At 39.2% G+C, this 20,262-nt stretch overlaps 2 protein-coding genes across 2 annotated transcripts in view; both read right to left on the minus strand.

The window, feature by feature from the left end:
- Nucleotides 1–9,682, minus strand: part of SLC26A5 (solute carrier family 26 member 5) — a 64,141-nt gene extending 54,459 nt beyond the window's left edge. Inside the window, exon 1 of the mRNA XM_055590170.1 lies at nt 9,568–9,682. The gene's annotated coding sequence lies outside the window, so the exon portion shown is untranslated. The remainder of the gene's footprint in view (nt 1–9,567) is intronic.
- A 5,317-nt stretch (nt 9,683–14,999) lies between these two features.
- RELN (reelin) overlaps nt 15,000–20,262 on the minus strand; it is a 553,687-nt gene continuing 548,424 nt past the window's right edge. Inside the window, exon 64 of the mRNA XM_055590184.1 lies at nt 15,000–16,115. Coding sequence (XP_055446159.1) covers nt 16,019–16,115 — 97 coding nt within the window. The 3' untranslated portion in view covers nt 15,000–16,018. The remainder of the gene's footprint in view (nt 16,116–20,262) is intronic.

Here is a 20,262-nt window from a genome sequence, read left to right on the forward strand (position 1 = left end):
GGACTGATGCTGAAGCTGAAACTCCAATACTTTGGCCACCTGATGCGAAATTTTGACTCACTATTTTCCTGATGCTGGGAAAGATTGAAGGTGGGAGGAGAAGGAGACGACAGAGGGTGAGATGGTTGGATGGCATCACTGACTCAATGGGCATGAGATTGAGTAAACTCTGGGAGTTGGTGATGGACACGGAGGCCTGGCATGCTGCCGTTCATGGGGTTGCAAAGAGTTGACATGACTGAGCGACTGAACTGACTGACTGATTTACTTATATATTTCATTGTGTCTTATCCTTTACTTTTGTGTATTTGTACTGAAGAGAGGTCTGCATGAGTTAGTTTAATACCCCGGGTTGCTAGATGTCCTGTTATTATAACTATGTGAATATAGTTCATTACTGGTTCTGGCTACTGAACAGAAGTTACTTAGTTCTTCCTAAAGTCATGATTCTTAGAGTATACTGATTACTTTTTGTTTTTAATTTGCATCATTTTTTTTTTCTAAGTCTGGTACAAATCTGCCAGCCTAGGATTGTACTGAGGGAATAACACTTTTATTTCACATCTTCCTCCTTCTTACTTTCTGCTCTCATTTTGCTGGAGCACATCCTTAGGTAATTGTTTAAAAAAGGGTACTTGGAAGAAAATTGCCTGAGTCTTCGAAGATCTGAAAATGTCCTTGTTTTACTTTTGCACTTAATAATTTAATTGGCAACAGAATTTTAGGTTCAAAATCATTTTCCCTCATAACTTTGAAGGCACTGCTCCATTGTAGTTTAGCGTCCTATTCAGTGATGAGAAGCTTAAGATCAATCTTAAGTGACTTTATTTTCTCTTTCTAGAGCTCCAATAGATTGAAGTTGGACATAATGAACTGTTTTCTATGTTTATATTTTCTAGCATATATATTCTCCATCTCTTTGACATTTGGTTGTTCATTCCAGGAGACTGCTTAAACTTTATCTTTCAGCTGCTCTACTAAATTGATTTCAGTAATTACTTTTTAAAATTTCAAGATCTTTTTTGTCTGTTTTCTGATTATTACTCCTTCTTTATAGAATTATATTTTTGTTGTATGGAAACAATATATTTTTAATCACTCAGAAGGAACTCAGATTTTTTTTATTTTTAAAAGTTATTTTATATATATTTTTCTTTTTTTGATAGTCCTTATACATTTTTTAAAAATTGAAGTATAGTGATTTACAATGCTGTGTTAGTTTCAGGTGTATGGCAAAGTGATTCAGTTATATATATATGTGTGTGTATGTGTATATATATATATGTATTTTTTTACATTCTTTCCCATTATAGGTTATTACAATTATTGAATATAGTTCCCTTTGCTATACAGTGGATTCTTATTATTTATCTAGTTTGAATAACATATTGGGTGGGCCAAAAAGTTTGTTTAGGTTTTCTGTAAGATATTATGGAGAACCTGAACAAAACTTTGGGCCAATCCAATAATAGTGTCTATCTGTTAATCCTAAACTTTTAATTTATCCCTCCCCTCCTGCTTCCCCTTTGGTAACTCTAAAGCTATTTTAAACAATCTCCCCTCTAACATTAATAACTGTTTATCTTGGGGTTGTTTTTTTCATACTCCTTCATATGTCAGATTATTCTTGGTTTTATAAATATATATGTGTGTGTGTGTGTACATGTGTGTGTATGTATGTATATATACAAAGACCTCATTGACTTTTCTGATTAACTGTGGTCACTTTCCTTCACTATCTTGTACACAAGTGTTTCAGGACAGGATTCTTCCCTGAATGGAATGGTGATCAGGAACCTTTGCACAGCAGAATAGGCTCTTCAACTTCTAGTTTGACTTTAGTGTGAGGAGGCAAGAGCTGGCCTTCAGACTAGGGTTCACTCTCTTTTCAAATGCCAGAAAGAGAAAGGATTTACTCCATAATGCCAAACTCAATTAGAAGCGCTGCTTACCCTAACTAACCCGTAAAAACTCCATCAAGCTCTCTGCTTTCAGGCCCCCTTGCTCATGCCTGCTCTCTGTCCTTGCTGACTCCATTCCCTGAGTTTCTTTCTAGAAGGTCATTCTCCCTCCCATGGTGGTCCTTCCTGCACTAATTTCCTGATTTTGTTTCATCAATAACTTGCCCCCACTCTCTTCAGGTTCTTTCTATTATCTGCAAAATGTAACAGCCATTTAAAAAGAGTTATAGGATAGAGGGAAGGCAAATGCCTGTGCCTAGGATGTTATCTTTCATCTTTAACTTGTTTTTTAATTTGCAAATTTGGTGACTGTGCTAAATTTTATATAGTAAATATATTTTTAACATAAAATATATAGACATATTTTATATTATGACATTATGAAGAAAAATTTGGAAGTATTTACCACAAAATGGTAAACAGAGGTTATGTTCAGAATTGTGGTTAATTTTATTTTCCTTTTGTCCGTACTTTCCAAGATTTCTATGCTTGACACATAACAAACACATAACAAACATAATAAAAGTAAGTTTTAAGTGCTGGTAATAGGAGCCAAATGTACTTTCTGTTATCCTTTCAGAGGAGGAGTCTGCAAGCACAGGAGATATTTGCATTTGAGGGGAAAGCTGAGACTTATGTTTAGAGACCTCAGAGAATCCCACATTCGAGAATACCACTAACTGAGAGACGGACATAGGTGAGCTGCTTGACTGTAAGCATAAGCTACCAAGATTATATTTCTGTTACCTGCTTCACATACAACCCTAGGAGGCAGGTACTAATTTCTCCACTGCCAATTAAACATATCAGGCCTCTTCAGATAGGTTCTCTATTGATAGTTGAAATCAAAACCACTACTGCATAAATCACACACCAATGTCATCTACAGGATCCTGGTGAAAGTGAAAGTCGCTAATTTATGTCCGACTCTTTGAGACCCCATGGATTATACAGTCTATGAAATTCTCCAGGCCAGAATACTGGAGTGGGTAGCCTTTCCCTTCTCCAGGGGATCTTCCCAATCCAGGGATTGAACCCAGGTCTCTCACATTGCAGGCAGATTCTTTACCAGCTGAGCCCGCAGGGAAGCCCAGGTACATAATGACAATGATTGAAGTGAACCAGGTAATAAGTCTGTGCCAATCTTGAGAGCACATGCCAAGCTCGAACTGGTCAGCACTAATCAGCTCTTACTGAATGTTGGCTTCCATTTTAAACTTCCTTCATAGTAAGGTTCAACTGACATACAGTCAACAGTACAGACCAGTACATTGTTTAATGTGTTTTACCATGCAAGGAGATCTAATCAGTCAATCCTAAAGGACATCAACCCTGAATATTCACTGGAAGGACTGGTGCTGAACTCCAACACTTTGGCCACCTGATGCAAAGAGCTGACTCATTAGAAAAGACCCTGTTGCTGGGAAAGACTGAAGGCGGGAGGAGAAGGGTACGACAGAGGACGAGATAGTTGGATGGCATCACCGACTCAATGGACATGAGTTTGAGCAAGCTCTGGGAGGTGGTGAAGGACAGGGAAGCTTGGCATGCTGTAGTCCATGGGGTGGCAAAGAGTCAGACACAACTTAGTGACTAAACAACAACAACATGTCCAGGCTGCACCCTATTAAGATAGCACTCAACACACCATGTATGGGAGATGCAAGCAACACAGGATCATGGGCTGCAAGCCCACACTTACTAAAACATAGCAGCTGGGGTACAATTTGCTTAAACTTTAGAAAATTTGAGAATAAATGTATAGCAGCTCTAAGCCCAACAGCAGAGAGAAAAGAAAAAAATTAAGTGATCCATGGGTCTCCTTCCTCCTTAATGCCTTTCCATCTTTTGTCAACTCATGTCTGTTTCTCTTTACTGATCTGACAGTCACACATACACACTGTTTTTTTCTTCTTCTAAGTATTTTGGAATATGAAGAGCAGTGGGAGGGAAAAAAAGAGAAAGATAAACAGAAATTTCATGGATTACAGTAACTTCTATCTTTAACTTGAAGAATAATTTTCAAAGTGTGAACCTGAATTGAATTTACGATGTAATGGCAACAAGATTAGGTCCCAACAAATGATGAAGGTAAACAATGTGCTCTTTTTTACCTATCCCAGTTCTGGTAACTTGATAGTCTACAACTACTTGAGAAGGCGTGAGGATCTTTTTTTTTTTTTTTATCTCAGTTCGGTCACAGAAGCTCACATTTCGGCAACAATCAATGTGATCATCCTTATCCCTTGCTGACACCTTCTCCTCAACCCCAGAAAGTCACAGATCACCTCTAGGAGAAACTTTCAATAGGCTAGTAAACACAGGCATGGACACCAAGAGAAGAGAGATAATTGTCCCTGGGGACCTTCAGGAACAGCTAATCATTTTAGAGGGGCAGAGTTATATCTAATTCAGTCCATCAAAATGAACCCGCAAAGCATCGTGGGAATACTGAAATGGCGAGAAGGCACAGACTCTTCCCTGAATAAATTTAAATTGCTTGATTTGGACTGCTTCTTAGAAAAGTGTGTAGGCTTGGTTACTGTGGAGTGTATGTAATGCTGGGCTAAGCCACACATGAAACAGGTTTTACCGGTCTGCTTTTCTATCTTTAAGTTACACCATTTTATTTATTTATTTTTTTGATGTTCAAGCTGGTTTTATTTTTTTGAAAAAGAAAACAAAACTTATTTAAGAAGAGATATGACATTTCCTTAAGTATCTTTCGCAGAGGTTTCTGTTTTATCCACGTAAGTAATTCATCACATATTTCATTGTTAACATTTAAAATTTGCCAACCAATAAATGTTGACATTCTGGTAAGAGAGGAGCTGGTAACACATTGGAAGGGTGTTATTTAAAAACAGTTCATATTAAGTTACAACATTTTAGAATCAGTTCTTAATGTTGATTTAACTCAGGGATTCTCAACCTTGGCTGGATATTAGCATTTCTTGGGGGGTGGGGTGGGGTGGAGGTGGGCTTTTAAAAAATAGAAGTGTCTGGCTCTGCCCCAGTCCAATTAAGTCAGAATCTCTGACCCAGTGTATATACATATTTTAAGTAAATTCTACATGTGATTCAGACGTGTGGGACTACATAGTAGTAGTTGAAAACCACTGATCCCTATGACACCCTCATTTTATATAAGAAAAATATGGTCCAAGGAATTTAATTTGTTATTCGCCCATGTACCTAGTTAAGGGCAGAGCTTGGATTAAAACCATGATGTCCATTAATTTACTAATCTAATTAATGTGTATCAGTGACATTCCAAGGGCTCCCCAGGTGGCACTATTGGTAAAGAATCAGTCTGCCAATGCAGGAGATGCAAGAGATGTGGGTTCAATACCCAGGTTGGGAAGATCCCCTAGAGTAGGAAATGGCAACCCCATCCAGTATTCTTGTCTGGAAAATTCCATGAGCAGAGGACCCTGGAGGGCTCTAGTTCATGGGGCCACAAAGAGTTGGAAACCATTGAGCACATCCATCAACGACGTTGTAGGGGTGCGACCAGCTACCTGCTGCTGCTGCTGCCGCCGCCGCCTAGTTGCGTCAGTCGTGTCTGACCCTGTGCAACCCCATAGATGGCAGCCCACCAGCCTCCCCCGTCCCTGGGATTCTCCAGGCAAGAACACTGGAGTGGGTTGCCATTTCCTTCTCCAATGCAGGAAAGTGAAAAGTGAAAGTGAAGTCGCTCAGTCGTGTCCGACTCTTCGCGACACCACGGACTGCAGCCCACCAGGCTCCTCTATCCATGGGATTTTCCAGGCGAGAGGACTGGAGTGGGGTGCCACTGCCTTCTCCGGACCAGCTACCTAGTTGTGACTCAACAATAAGGTAAGTCAAGGGACTTCCCTGGTGGTCCAGTGGTTAAGAATCCACCTTCCATGGTGGACATGGGTTCGATCCCTGCTTGGGGGACTAAGATCCCACATGCAACCAAACCTGTGCACTGCAAGTACTGAGCCTGCGTGCTGCAGACAGACCCCACCTGATGCAACTGAGATCCTGAGAGCCACAACTAAGCCCCAGTGCAGCCAAATAGATAAAGAATAAAAAATATAAGGTAAGTCAAAACTGGTTCATTTCTAAGGATCGACTGGGTTGGTCTTGGTCCAAGTTAAAAAGAGAGTAAGCAGGGATGCTTCTGGCATTCTGTGTTTTATTGTTTTCTTCTAAATAGTGTAATGTGATATTGGTTTCTGGAAATGTTACGAATCGTAGTCCAGGTAAAATCCATTACTACCTATGATTCACTCTACCATTTACTAGTTCCAGGGGGCCTCTACTTAGCCAGATCCAACATGCAGCACACAGAGCAGGGGGCAGGGTACCCAGATGGCAGGTCTAGTGCAATTCAATGAAATCCTGATCCATGGGGCTGAGAGTTGGAGAAGACAGAGCTTGCTCCTTGGCCCTAGAGACAGAAGAAGGAAAGTTGATCCAGAGGTTGCTGGTTCTTTAAAAAAAGCTACATCCAAGATATTCTTAATGTTCTCCACTCACTCCTGCCTGCCTGCCTGCCTGCTAAGTTGCTTCAGTCGTGTCCGACTCTGTGCGACCCCAGAGACAGCTTCCCATCCCTGGGATTCTCCAGGCAAGAACACTGGAGTGGGTTGCCATTTCCTTCTCCAATGCATGAAAGTGAAAAGTGAAAGTGAAGTTGCTCAGTCGTGTCTGACTCTAGCGACCCCATGGACTGCAGCCCACCAGGCTCCTCTGTCCGTGGGATTTTCTAGGCAAAAGTACTGGAGTGGGTGCCATTGCCTTCTCCGCCACTCACTCCTAATACCAACCAACTCTCTCCAAGACACAATTACTGCTGTCATAGTGGTTCAAATTGAATATGGTAATTATGTGAGATATATATCCTTCCTGTATGAACTGTGTGAGTGAGCAAGTTCAAATTTTGAACTCAGCCATTCCCATATTACAAAAGTTGGCACATGAGAAACCATCCTGAATGAGGCATCAGTGCTGAGAGAAAAATAATCTCAGAAACATTTCCTTGAGAAGAATGACAAAAATGGAAAAACCAGATTAATAATGTTCAAGATAAAAGCTGATCTTAATCAACTAAAAAATTAATAGGACTAATTTGTCTTTACCATTTTATAAATAATAGTTTTTTTACTTCCCAGAGAACACTAACTCAAAAAGCCAGGTATTATTCCATTTGAAGTAAATTAAATTATACCCACAGTTTATAGATTTACCCATATCCTTGCTTCATTTCCACACTGCCCCTGTTCTTGAGCAAGGTACCATGAATCCTCCAAGAGATATACAATATTCTGAATGCATATGCATTTTTTCCAAGGATAAAGTCCTAGCTTTGACCAAATTTTAAAAATGACCTGTCCCCTCCCTCAAGTCCCATAGAACACAACTGTTTTCAAGGGTAAAACTGGGAAGAAGATGATGTGATGATGTTGATGGCTTCTGGTATCTATAACGAAAGGTTTTGTGAAATTGGCCTCTGGAACTGTCTTCCAAAAGAAGGATGGAAAGATTTCATGACAGTGGATCATCCTCCAAAAGAATGGACTTAGATAAAAGAGTTTGGGAGGCAACAGAATATTAAACTTACTCATGCTGACTTTGTTTTACTAGATTGAAATGAAAGGGAAAGAAAGTAATCATCTCCTAATTGTTATTGTTGATTTTGACTTCACTAGCTTAATGATAATGCAAACACTAGGGAAAACGGACTTATATTCTTATTTAGTTGTATTTCCTAGAAAACCCTTTCCTTTGGAATTACTAAAATGCAGACCACTGGCAATGATAGGAAAAATAAATTACCAAATGATTAGGATATCAGGGGCTACACATGGCATTTAGAATAAATAAAAGCCCAACTGGTTTTGGTTTTAAATTGAATAGGCAGTGCACACCTGCATCCACTCTTTACAAATCAGCCTACTGTTGTTGCTACTGTTTTAATTGCAAAGTTCCCTCATCTTTCATCCTTCTGCAGCTCTTCGAAAAGTGCCTCATACAGCAAAGGAGCTCAAATTCTTGTTGGATTGAGTCACTTCTTTTGGTATCACTCATAAATTAATGAGGGACGTGTAACTCTGTATAGTTTCAGAGTAGTTAAAGAGAAAAAAAAGAAAGAAAAGAAACCTTACGTAACAGAATTGGGGCTTCAGGTGTTACTTACAGGCTAGAATGCTTTCCAGCAGTGCACTTAAGGTATCAGCCATAGCAACCTTACCTAGGAATTCTTCACCCCAAGTTTCTTTCTAATGTAAATTAGATTGAATTTCTCGCTCCTGCCTCCTGTCCCCTGCCAGAAAGTCTTCAGAAACAGAAAAACTATGGAAGTAATTATAAGGATTGCGTGGCATAAAACTATTTCAAATTTCACTTCAAGAAGGCATGCACTTCCTTTTGCATCCTTCAAATTCCCCTGCATTTGCCAAGCTTACCTTAAATGATACATTTATATAATAGACATTGTTCCCACTTTTCAGATAAGAAAGCGCTGAATCTCAGTGCACCCTCCACCCTGAACCTGCCATATAGGTTGTGTTTCCTTACGTGTTTTGAAAATTTTAGACCTCGGATTGATACACAGTACTCATTCCAGTGAGGAAAGTTCTCCCCACCTTCCTCACAGCCTGACCGCTGCCTTCCCTACAGCGAAGGTCCTTGCACAGCTTCCAGCACGCTTCCTCGTGGGTCTTGCCCAGAGTGCGCCTCAACGAGGCAGTCGACACATGTAAACTGATTTCCTGATCAACTATTTTATTAAATATAAGTCAGAGGCCCTCGTATCAGAACCCCTATTGCGGTTGAGCGCCCATCACTGCAAGTGTTTAGAAGCGTTTTTAAGCAGGAGGCTACCACTACCCAATTTTAGGGCAGGAAGGCCCTCAGCAAGCCCTCGGCTCATGGAGAAGCCACGGACTCCAGGTACAAGCTTCCTCCAGGCGCGGAGGGGAGCCGTCCCGACTACGAACTACAGACCCTCTCGGGGAACCCTGGCCGTCCAAGCGGCAGAACCCACCCTGACTCCCGGCTGGACTAGGGGCGGCGCTCGGCTCCCGAGAGCAGCCGAAGGCAACCCCGGGGCTGGGGGACGCGCGAGCGCAGTAAGTAAGAAGGTGTCTTGAGGATGCGCACAGCACGGCAAGGCTGAGAACGTTCTGGGCACCTGAGAAGCTATGAAAGCAAAGTTGTGAACAGCAAAGGGTTGGGTCAGAACCAAAGAGTTGCGCACGTCCAGTAAAGACGCAAACGTCTGGCAAAAAAAAAAAAAAAAAAAAAAAAAAAAAATTTGTGCGGCGCGGCCGCTGCAGACAGGGAGGCCTGAGCCGGAGGTTTGCAAAGGAAGGCGCTTTTTGAGACTTTGCTGTCAGGGGCTAGAGACAGGCAAGGTGTGAGCAAGTCAAATGCTGAATTCACTTTTCGAAAGCAGTTTCAGGACAGCCCAAGAGACAGAGCGGAGGTAGAGATGCCGGGAGAGGCGGCGACGCGGGAATCCCGTGGGTCCCCGAGGGCCTGGCGGTGGGCGCTCCGTGCGCGCCGCAGCAGCTCCTCCCCCGGCCCGGCCCGCGCGCACCCACCGGCCCCGGCCCGGCCCGCGAGCACTCACCGGCCGGCACTGCCCGGCGCTGCCCTGGCGGAGCCGCCGCCCCGCCGCGCTCCGGAGCCGCCGCCGCCGTCGTTTCGATGCCTCGCCGCTGCTTCCCTGACAGGCTGTGGAGGCGCGACGTCCCGCAGGACCCGTAACCCGAGCCCGCCCCGCCCCCCGCCGCGCGACCCCTGCGACCCAGAGGTCTCTTCTCCAACTTCTAGAACTTTTAAGGTGTGCTGGAAATTATACGCCGCCCGTCCAGCCCCCCAAGGCCACGGAAACAACACCCCCGTTTGTCTCCCGCTGCTCACGGGGTCTTGACGATGGGATTCGTGGAGCAAACACGGTAAATAAAGTGGTAGTACTCAAGTGAGAAACATGTTACTATTTTTTTTAAATGAAAATAAGCTAATATATATTTCAAAATACACTCCTTATGGAGAATCATGTTGACACAGTAACAATGACAAAACTGAATGACAGTGTTAAAGTTTTTTTTTTTAAGCTTTGAGGAGTTGCCTCGGATAAACACTTGAACATATGTGCCACGGATTCTTTCCCAGGCATTCGAGTTAGAATGTACAAATCAGTGTTTGTTTTTTATTAAGTAATGCGACCTGATATGCAGTTTAGCAGATAGGAGGGTAAATGGAGCGAAAATGGAGTATGGAAAGAAGGAAGGGATAAAATAAGGAGGAAGGAGGGAAGGAAAGAAGAGCCTGATTTGCTTTTAACGCCTAGTAAGAGCACCGTGGCCAGAGTGCTCCAATCCAAGAAGAGGAACGGCAGAAATGATTTCGGTATAAAAACTTGCCTTTGGCCTTGTCTTAGCAAGGATTATGGTTGGTTCATTCGAGTCACTCTCCACACCCCCCCCCCCCTCCCCCGGCCCCGCCTTGCTTTTTGCATTTCTAAAGCGACTGTACGATTAGCTAGTTACTTGCTGGCGGCTCTTAAAGCTGAAAAGTGCGCCTGGAGAAAAACCAGTAGTACCAGTACCAGTAGTACCATCCCATCAGAGGCCGAGCATCACCTTCACGACGCTGCCCTGGAGGAAGAGCTGGAAATTCCTCTCTCTTCCACACGAGGGCACTCTCTTCAAGGGTACCACACTAGCCTGAGAGTCCGGTGATGAACTGAACTGATAGCTGGGTGTGTGTACTTTTCTTCAGACTTTGATCATCTCTGAATAAATCCTAACAGTGAGATAGTGAGGAGGAATTGGGTACCTGTGACATACATTTCCGGTGTCATCCATTTGACACTGTCGTCTTATGAGATTACCTTGTCAGTCCTTGAGCCCAGTACTTAAACTATAATGCACATAGGAGATCTTGTTAAAAATGCAGATTCTGACTGAGTCCATCTGGGTTGGAGCCTGAGATAGGCACTTCTAACAAGTTCCTGGGTGAGGCTGGTGGGCCGATTGGAGGGCCAGATTTTGAGCAGTAACACTGTAGACAGGTAGATTATAAACTAGTTTTGGAAGTAAGTCAGGTGACTTAATATGACAGCAATTGTTAACAGTAATACTGAGTATCACTCAGTATTTGGCACATGTGCTTGGAATTGTTCTAAGTACCATACCTGTATTAGCTCATATTAGGACAGCTTTGTGAGTTAGATAGTGCTATAGTTTCTAGTTTAGTTTATTTTCCTTTTGGTGGCTTGATTTCATTTTTAAATTTGTAGATTAACATTGATCCCCAAAGTGAAAGCTATACAAATGTAGTCAGAGAAATGTCTTCCCTCCTTTGTTCCATTCTACCCAGTCCCCCCAGGAGTAAACAACTTCATGGTTTCCTGGCTTATTCTTCCTGGTTTTTCATCACAAAGCTAGGCAGATATAGGTATGTGTTCTAGTTTCCTGTCTCAAACAATGGTGACTGTAAATGCTCTTTTTTCCTCAGCTTTTTTTCATGTCTCAATATCTGTGGAAATCACTGTGTATCATTTCACAGAGATTTTCATTCCTTCTTTTTAACAGTTACATAATACTTTATTGTGTGTATGTACCACATTGTGTTCACTCACTCACCTATGTTTGGATATTTACGTAGTTTCCAATATTTTATAGTTATAAATATTTTATTACAAATAGGAAATTTAGAGGAAGACCAAATAATTAACTTCAAATCACCTAAAATATGAATGTGAAAGAAATTACATTAGAATTAGTAAGGATTGACTTTCTTCTTTAATGTTTAAGAGAGTTGTCTAGTTTTTGTTAAGATAATTGTGGAGGTGGTCAAAAGTGCCTCACTTATCACAGTATGTCTGTTTTCTATGGATAGTAATATTCAGGAATTTCTGTAATAATTTTGGTGTTTGTTTACTGTCTTTAGATTTACTGAGGCAATATTTCTTACACACAGTTTCTGCCTTTTTATTATTCATATGTATTGCCACAAATTATTCTACCAGTATTCTCTCCATAAAAAATTACATTTCCAGACTTCTCTTTCTCTGCTGTATTGGCATGGTTTCTAGACAGTGGATCCAGAGGCTGCAATAAGGTAATGAGGCCACTGGAGAGAGGCAGGCTTTCCCACTGTCATTGCATGGTCTCCCACATCTATAAAGACAGCATCCATTTCCATCCATGTTGGATTTTAAAAATTCTGTAAAAATTCATTTACAATAAGCACCCAAAGGACTAAATGGAAGATACAGTAATGATGACAAGACTGTCTCACCTCTGAACTGGAATTCTTGCACTATCAGCTTTTTTTTGTTTTCCCCCCTTCTGCACAATAAATAAATGCATAGCTACTTTTTGTATTTACTACTGTATTTTCTATGTGAAGCAGTTTGTAGTTTCTCTGGAGAAGTGTGAATCCTTAGCAAAAATTCTTGTCAGAAACTTAAAATTATTCCTCAGCTGTTGTCCCAAATCTACCTATTAATTCTAATCTTCCAGCTTCTTTCCTTAACTTACTCCAGCCCCTCTCCACACCTCAGTCAGTATCCCAGTGCCTCCTGGGAAAAGCTGAATTTTGTTAGTTTAAGCAAATGCTTGCTTGCTTCCCTCACTCCTGATGCTGCCAACAACACTGGCCCCTGGCATCTCTCCACACTGCTCCCCAGGTGCCCCTCCTCAAATTCAAATAAGCTGTGACTCCCCTAAGGCAGCAAGCTGCTTCCCATCTTTGTTTTTTGCACATGCTGCTTTATTCTTAGAATATATTTCCCCATTGAATTTGCCTGACAAAGCCTATTTATTATTTTCTCTTTTTTTGGCCATATTTTACAGCTTGCAGGATATTAGTTCCCTGACCAGGGATTGAACCTAGGCCCCTTGCAGTGTAAGCTCCAAGTCCTAGCCACTGGACTGCCAGGGAATTCCCTATTCTTTTTTTTTTTTTTTGGCAATAGTATTTAGATCCTAACTTGAGAACAGAAATATGACAAGCCCATTTGTACACATAAGTCATTCAAGCCTTAACATTGTATTATATTTTATTTTGGCTTTTAAAGAAATATTTTAGACACAGTCAATGTCTTCCACATATCCCACTCTGATCCTACTTCCTCACCTGAGGTAACTGCCGTTATGAATTTGTATGTACCATTACCACACATGGTTTTATATTTTTGCCATTTATGCATGTATTCATATGCAACATGTGGTATTTGTTAGCAAATTTTAAGATCCGATGAATGGCATTAAACCATATTTATAATTTTGCAACTTTTGTTGTTATCATTAAGGGGTGTACTATTTATCCATTTTCATCACAATATTCTATTATGCAAATAAATCACAATTTATCCATTCTCTTGCTGTATACTTGATTGCTTCTAATTATTTGCAATTACAAATAATGTTGTTGTGAACATTCTTATACACATTTCTTTGTATATATATGTGAGTTTCACTATGGTAAGTACCTAGAAGTAACTGGGCCATGCTGTATACACAAATGCAATTCTTACTGATATTGTAACATAGTGTTACATTAATGTGATATTACATAATATCACATAAAGTGATATTATGTAACATAAAGTTACATAAAGTGATATTAAACTGCTCTCTACAAAGATTTGTATTAACTGTATTTTCTTATTTTCAATATTCTTGATGTCCCAGCATCAGGGAACTGGCTGAAGAATACAATTTGCTGTCAAATATCAACTGGAAAACATTAAAATGAATGGATACATGTTTTAAGTGATCTCCCATAATTCTTTCTTTAACCTTGGAACATAAGGAAGAAAGTTTGGGGAATTTTAAAAGTAATACATGTTATTTTTTTTAGGTAAAAGATAAAATAAAAGTGATATTGACTATATTTAGATTAGACTGGTGTGTAGTTTACATTAAAATGTGCGGTGAATAAGAAACAACTGTGTAGAAATCATGGAAACTTGGTCATAAAAATGTATATTTTTATCTGTTACTAAACTTTGTTTCCTTCAGCAAGATAAGTCAGTTGAGTCCACACTACTTGAATTCCTACTTGAACTATGTTTTCAAATTAAATAAATCAACAGACATAAGTCCCAACGTATGCTATTAAACTTTGAGATGAATTGGTGGGGAGTTCAAATCCTGTTCTGAGGGTAAGACACGTGGATGAGAGCATTGTAAATATCTTATCTTAGGGGATAGGTCTATGGCACACATAAATTACTTGCAAAGATAAGGCTTTGGGAGAAATTCAACCTCTTATACCAGTGAAAAAATGAAACAAAATACTACCAAACGGTGAACCATCATCTGACAATTTGTAAACAAAGAAGAATCAACAATTAAGAACAATAGTTATAAATATTTATGGACTACATATGCACCAAATTATACAAAGTGTCATATGTTACATTAAGTAGAAAAAAGGCCTTTATATCTTCAAGGAAATGATTCACAATGGATTTGATACTAGACTCAGAATAAAATTTAACTAAACTTCTCAGCAAGATCATCCCTTATTGTTTCCATATTCAATGAGAAATACTACTGCCATTCAATGCTTTCTTACCTAGATATATGTATTTTTAGCCCTCTGGAAAACCAAAAAATACAACAAAATTAACGTATTTATTATTTTGTAGATGTTAAAAAACAAGCAAGGAAAATGTCAGCATTTTTAATCCTTAACACTGTCACATAACAAGCACTCAATAGATATTCGCTGAATGAATGCATGAGTACTTATGAGCTAGGCATTATGGCAGCAGCTAACAAAATTCTCAGGAGTTAAATAATTTTCAGAATTCTTTACTGACTTTTCTTGGTGTGACTGCAGAGTGAATATTAGGAAAAAACCAAATGGCTACATTGAAAAGCGTGGCTTCATAATGGCTATTATCAATGACAGAACAATAAAAAATCAGTAACTATATCTGCCACTGTTCTTTCCAAACCTGCCCAGACTTACAAATCCTACATACAAACAGCAAATAAAGACACAAACAGCAAATAACACAAACAGCAAATGAACTTCAAATGGTTTTTGAACATAGTTTTTATTTAAGCATGGACTTTTAGCTTGGTTCACCCTAGAGTGCAACCTTTTTGTTACGTTAATAGAGAGTTCAGGGCTACAGGGCCATTATAACGTTGCTGGTGTTGGTACAACTTCATCAGAAGGTATGATATGACCCGCAGGAAAAACAGTCCACAAAGAGAACACAATGAAAACATCCACTGTTTTACAAATCACTCTGTTATCACAGACACAAAATGGCACTTACTGTTAGTAAATCAGCCACAGAACACTTTAAAAGTATTTTTTAGACAAGGAAATGGGAACTCCTTTGTGGGAGATAGGGGTTTCATCCACAATTTTTTTAAGTAGAAAATATTTCAAGGTCAAGCATTTTTCTTATCCACAACAACGCTAAACCAACATACATTTTGAGGGGTATATTAAAGGAGATACAATATCTTTACAACTATCTTCATGAGTAGGTATTTCAATGAATTTTCTATAGAATATAAGTAGCCTGAAATTCAGCAGCAAAAAATATTGCAACATAATAAGTAAATACAGTGTCAATGTGTTATATTGTAGAAGAGAATACATAAAGAACCAACAATGATAATTTAATCATATAAAACATGATACATAGCTGAAATACAGTCCATTTAAATAGCTTTGTGACCAAGAATGTTAAATACTGTACTAAATGCCATTTTAAACATAAAATCTCTTAAACTTTTGTGCTTAAACTTTTTTTTCTGTTAAACTATTTCTTATTTTCAATACTGCTACTGTAACTGATATTACAACAGATCACAATTTGCACGGATACATCAACATGAAGACATTTACTTATGAGAAATAAGTCACTTGTCATTAGTTCACAGTGTGGGAAAGTGGTATACACTTGGTCTTGAGAAGGGCTTTCAGTTAATCACTAAGTCCTTCACAGAAGTTTTCCTGATATCAGATGCAGTGCGAGATTTAAAAGAATGCGAAACAACACATCACATATTGGAAGGAAAAATAAACTTTTTGATTCTTCATGGGTATCGTCTAAGTGACCTTCGTCTTCTGTTGTAGAAGTGCCTGAGCCCATGTTGTCGTGAAAAATTCATCATGTAATTTTGTTTGCGAGTGCTGTTAAAATCAGAAAGGACAGAAGCAGGGAGGGAAAAAAGAAAGAGCATGTAAGTTCCATCACTGAAAGCACAATCTAGTCTACGTCCTAAGGTACCCTGCTATTTTTTGGAAAATTCTCAGGGTTTATAGGCCATGCTAACATTACCACCCCAGGACAGAAGAACTAAAGGTTGACAACTGTATTCACTGCCTTTGGCCTTGAAGAAATCCCCTTCTTTTCATGAGCTCTGAACCAGAACAAATGGTAAATTCTCTTGATTAATTGCAAAAGTGGACTGCAACGGTTTTTGGATTTTTAATTTTATTCTTGAACTCTTTCTGAAAAGGCTGACTTGAATTAATTTGAGATAAAGTGTGTACTATACCTATTACCTTATTTACATACATCTTTAACAAGTAGGAAGGACAATTTGATTCTTCCAGCAACCATTGCCATTTAAAGCTTGAGAAACAAAAACAAAGGAAAAACAAACTTCTTTTCGGAATCAGCTTGATCTTCCTATTTCCTGCAGTCTCACAGGCAAAATGAAGAAGCAATTTTTTTTTTCTCAGAATATCAGATTTTGCTGCCTTCCTCAAACAGTAAGCAGCTGGGGTCATGTTCTATGAACATGGGCTTATGAAGGAGACACCCTACTGAAAAAAAGATCATAAGATACTAAGAACGTGTAAGTGAATGTTTAGATGTAAAACTATGTGCACATATCACCCTCATATATGTACACACACATTCATACATACATACTCAAGGTCAAGCTGATAAAAATACTGAAAATGAATTTTGGGAACCTGTAAAAATATGCATGATACTGGCTCTGATATGGAAAATGTAATTTAAGTAGGATCCTTATCCATAAGATCACTGAAAAGAATCAGACTCCTTTACACACGGACCGGAGTGACATGTTTCTATATAGCATTAAAATGTGTTTTTTAAGAGTGAGCCTCTTAGTATTTTTCAAATTCACTCAGTCTCTTGAATGCTGTCTTGTCTTAAAGTCTTTTCTTCCTTGCTTGTGTGCTTAGTTATGTCCGATTCTTTGCTACCCCATGAACTGTAGCCTTTCTAGGCAGGAATACTGGAGTGGGTTGGCATTTCCTCCTCCAGGGGATCTTCCTGACTCAGGGATCGAACCCTCGTCTCCTGTTTCTCCTGCATTGCAGGTGGATTCTTTACCACTGCACCACCTAAAATGTGCATGGAGCAGGATAATGTCATGTGATGTGATTTCACCATGAAGGTAAATATGATATGAATTTGCGTTGGGTTACAGAGGAAGGAAAGAGTAATTTTGCACTGAGCAGTATATTCTTCTGCTCAACAGACCAGATGTAAAATATGTAAAATAAAATATGCAAGGATGTAAAATATGCAAGATGTAAAATAATTGTTTTACCCAGATATTATACTAACATTTGTAACATACAGAAACCTTTAAAATGAGGATTTTATAGATGTTATATCATTAGAAAATAAAATTTATAATAAAATCTCTCAAAGAAAAATAAAGTGAATTTTATCAGATATAATCAAAAAGCAATAGCATTTGTGCTAAAACTTGATAAAAAGACATTGCATTGATCTATAGTTTACAAAATAAAATGATAATAACTTGCACTCTGGATTTCTATCCTATGAAAATGTTAGAAATGATAGAATGGAAACAAAATATACTCTGAAGACATTATAGAGAGAGAAAAAAAAAATCAGGTTTTGTTTTCAGATAGCTTGACTGTCCTCCCCATTCCCTTGATGTGTTAATATTCTATTTATCAATCAAGTTGACCAGTTTCAATGTCACAGTTGGAGGAGGAAATGAATGTATATATTATTTATTAGTGGTGAGAAGTACTACTTGCTGCCTATGTAAAGTCTAGTTATAAAAAAAGAACAATGACCTAATGTATTGAACTAATCAAGTGTCAGGAGAAAGAATCCTCTCACCTCTTTAGTCACAGAAGATTAGCCTGGAACTAGCTGTCTTCCTGCCAGCATCCTAGGATACTTCATGTGTGCTCTTTCCCTGAATTTCCCTGAGCTATTATATGACAGTGGTCCCCTAAGCTAGCCTCCTCATCCTTTCTGCTTATGAAAGAAACACCACTGAAAGAGAAACCATAAATACCAAGAAAGTATCACCGAATGTGTAATTGCAAAGAAATTTGTGTAATGTGCAAAGAAAGAAAGAAAACTTGCTCAGTCCTGTCCGACTCTTTGCAACCCCATGGACTGTAGCCTACCAGGCTCCTCCATCCATGGGATTTTCCAGGCAAGAGTACTGGAGTGGGGTGCCATTGCCTTCTCCAGGGGATCTTCCCGACCCAGGGATCAAACCCAGGTCTCCCGCATTGTAGGCAGACGCTTTACCATCTGAGCTACCAGGGAAGTCCATCAAACATTGATTTAATCTTGTTAAAAAGGATTCCTAATCCTTTTATCTAAGTCAACTTTGCCAGCTATTTTAAGTCCTCCACACATTTCATTTTACTCTTTTTCAAGTCCTTTCATTTATTATACTTTACAGACATCTCTATTTAAACTCACCTTGAGTTCCTTCCACCTGCCTTATTGGATAATCTTCAACCCAGCTTCCTAAATTTCTACTTATTTTTCAAGTATTACATTTTTTTTTTCTTATTGCTCACCCCTGCCAGTAGGTTTCCACCCCTACTTTGAATCCTCATACTGTTCCTTTTCTGCTTTGCATGGAGATGACTCATGTTCATATCTTGGCTCCCCTTGACTAAACTTCTCTGGGTGTAGCAGCTGTGCCCCATTCCCCCCAACCCCGTACCATAGCCCTGAGCCTCCTGCCTGACCCTGAGTGGTCATGGCATGTTTGTTGAACTTTTGGTGACTTACTGATTGGATTCCTGTTGTAAATCATTACTCTTTAACTATAAGGAATAATTGCAAAGTTAAAGCAATGAAAATTATTCTGTTGTAAACACATTTAAAATATAAGGTACTCAAAGAAAATTTAAAATACTTAAAATATCTTACATAAAAAAAAGATAAACCCAGAACACTTAGGATATTCAGTTATCTCAATGCAACCCAGATTGATGGGAAAGTGACCTCAATATATGGGAACACAGGAACATTTCATTTGAACAAAAGTTGATGTGCATGTGTGGCTTCAAAGCAACTTCTCCATATAACTACTTATTATGGACTGATTTAAATTCTACATTTTTATATTGTTTGTTGTTTAGTTGCTAACTCGTGTCCAACTCTGTGACCTCATGGACTGTATAACCCTCCAGGCTCCTCTGTCTATGGGATTTCCCAGGCAAGAATACTAGAGTGAGTTGCCATTCCCTTCTCCAGGAGATCTTTCTAACTCAGGGATCCAACCCATGTCTCCTGCATTGCAAATTGATTCTTTACAGCTGATCCACCAGGGAAGCCTGCTTCATTTTTTATGAGTGAGAAAATAAATATTAACAGGTTGTAGATCTTTAATACCTTGATAATAGATCCAGCTTGGGAGCTTATATTTACTTTAGGAGGCATTTTGATTCATTGGATATCCTTTAATTGTGAATAAATTTATATATCCGTAACATATCTTTAGATCCCTGCAAATGTTGATGTGCATTCAGCATTTGCAATAGATGTTTGTTATAGATGGCTAATGTTTTGCAGTCACATTAGAAATGGCCACATTTTCAAAGCACACTGGAAACATTTTGTTACATAAAACATAAGTATCTCTGGTGACAGGATGGAATCTAACAAAAGTAGATTTTTTCCAGTTCATAAGCTTTTGAAAATCAAGCATCATGGGAAGCTATACCAAAGCGCTCCCTGCTTCAAGGACCATTAATAAACTCACATGGTTACTAAACACCAGTGGCTTCTAGAATATCTAATTAATGGGACTGGACATTTTAAAACCAGTTTAAAGATGTTATGCTTATTATGTCTTTTTTTTTTTTGTGGAGCAGATCTGGGAGCCTATTTTTGGTTTTGATACATATAGATGTATGTGGTGATTTAGTCGCTTAAGTCATATCCAACTCTTGCAGCCCCATGGACTGTAGCCTGCCAGGCTCCTCTGTCCATGGGGATTCTCCTGGCAAGAATAATGGAGTGGGTTGCCATTTCCTTCTCCAATATAGAGGTATAGTTATAGATAAA

Source organism: Bubalus kerabau, chromosome 8 (assembly GCF_029407905.1).
Source record: "Bubalus kerabau isolate K-KA32 ecotype Philippines breed swamp buffalo chromosome 8, PCC_UOA_SB_1v2, whole genome shotgun sequence".
NCBI lineage: Eukaryota > Metazoa > Chordata > Mammalia > Artiodactyla > Bovidae > Bubalus > Bubalus kerabau.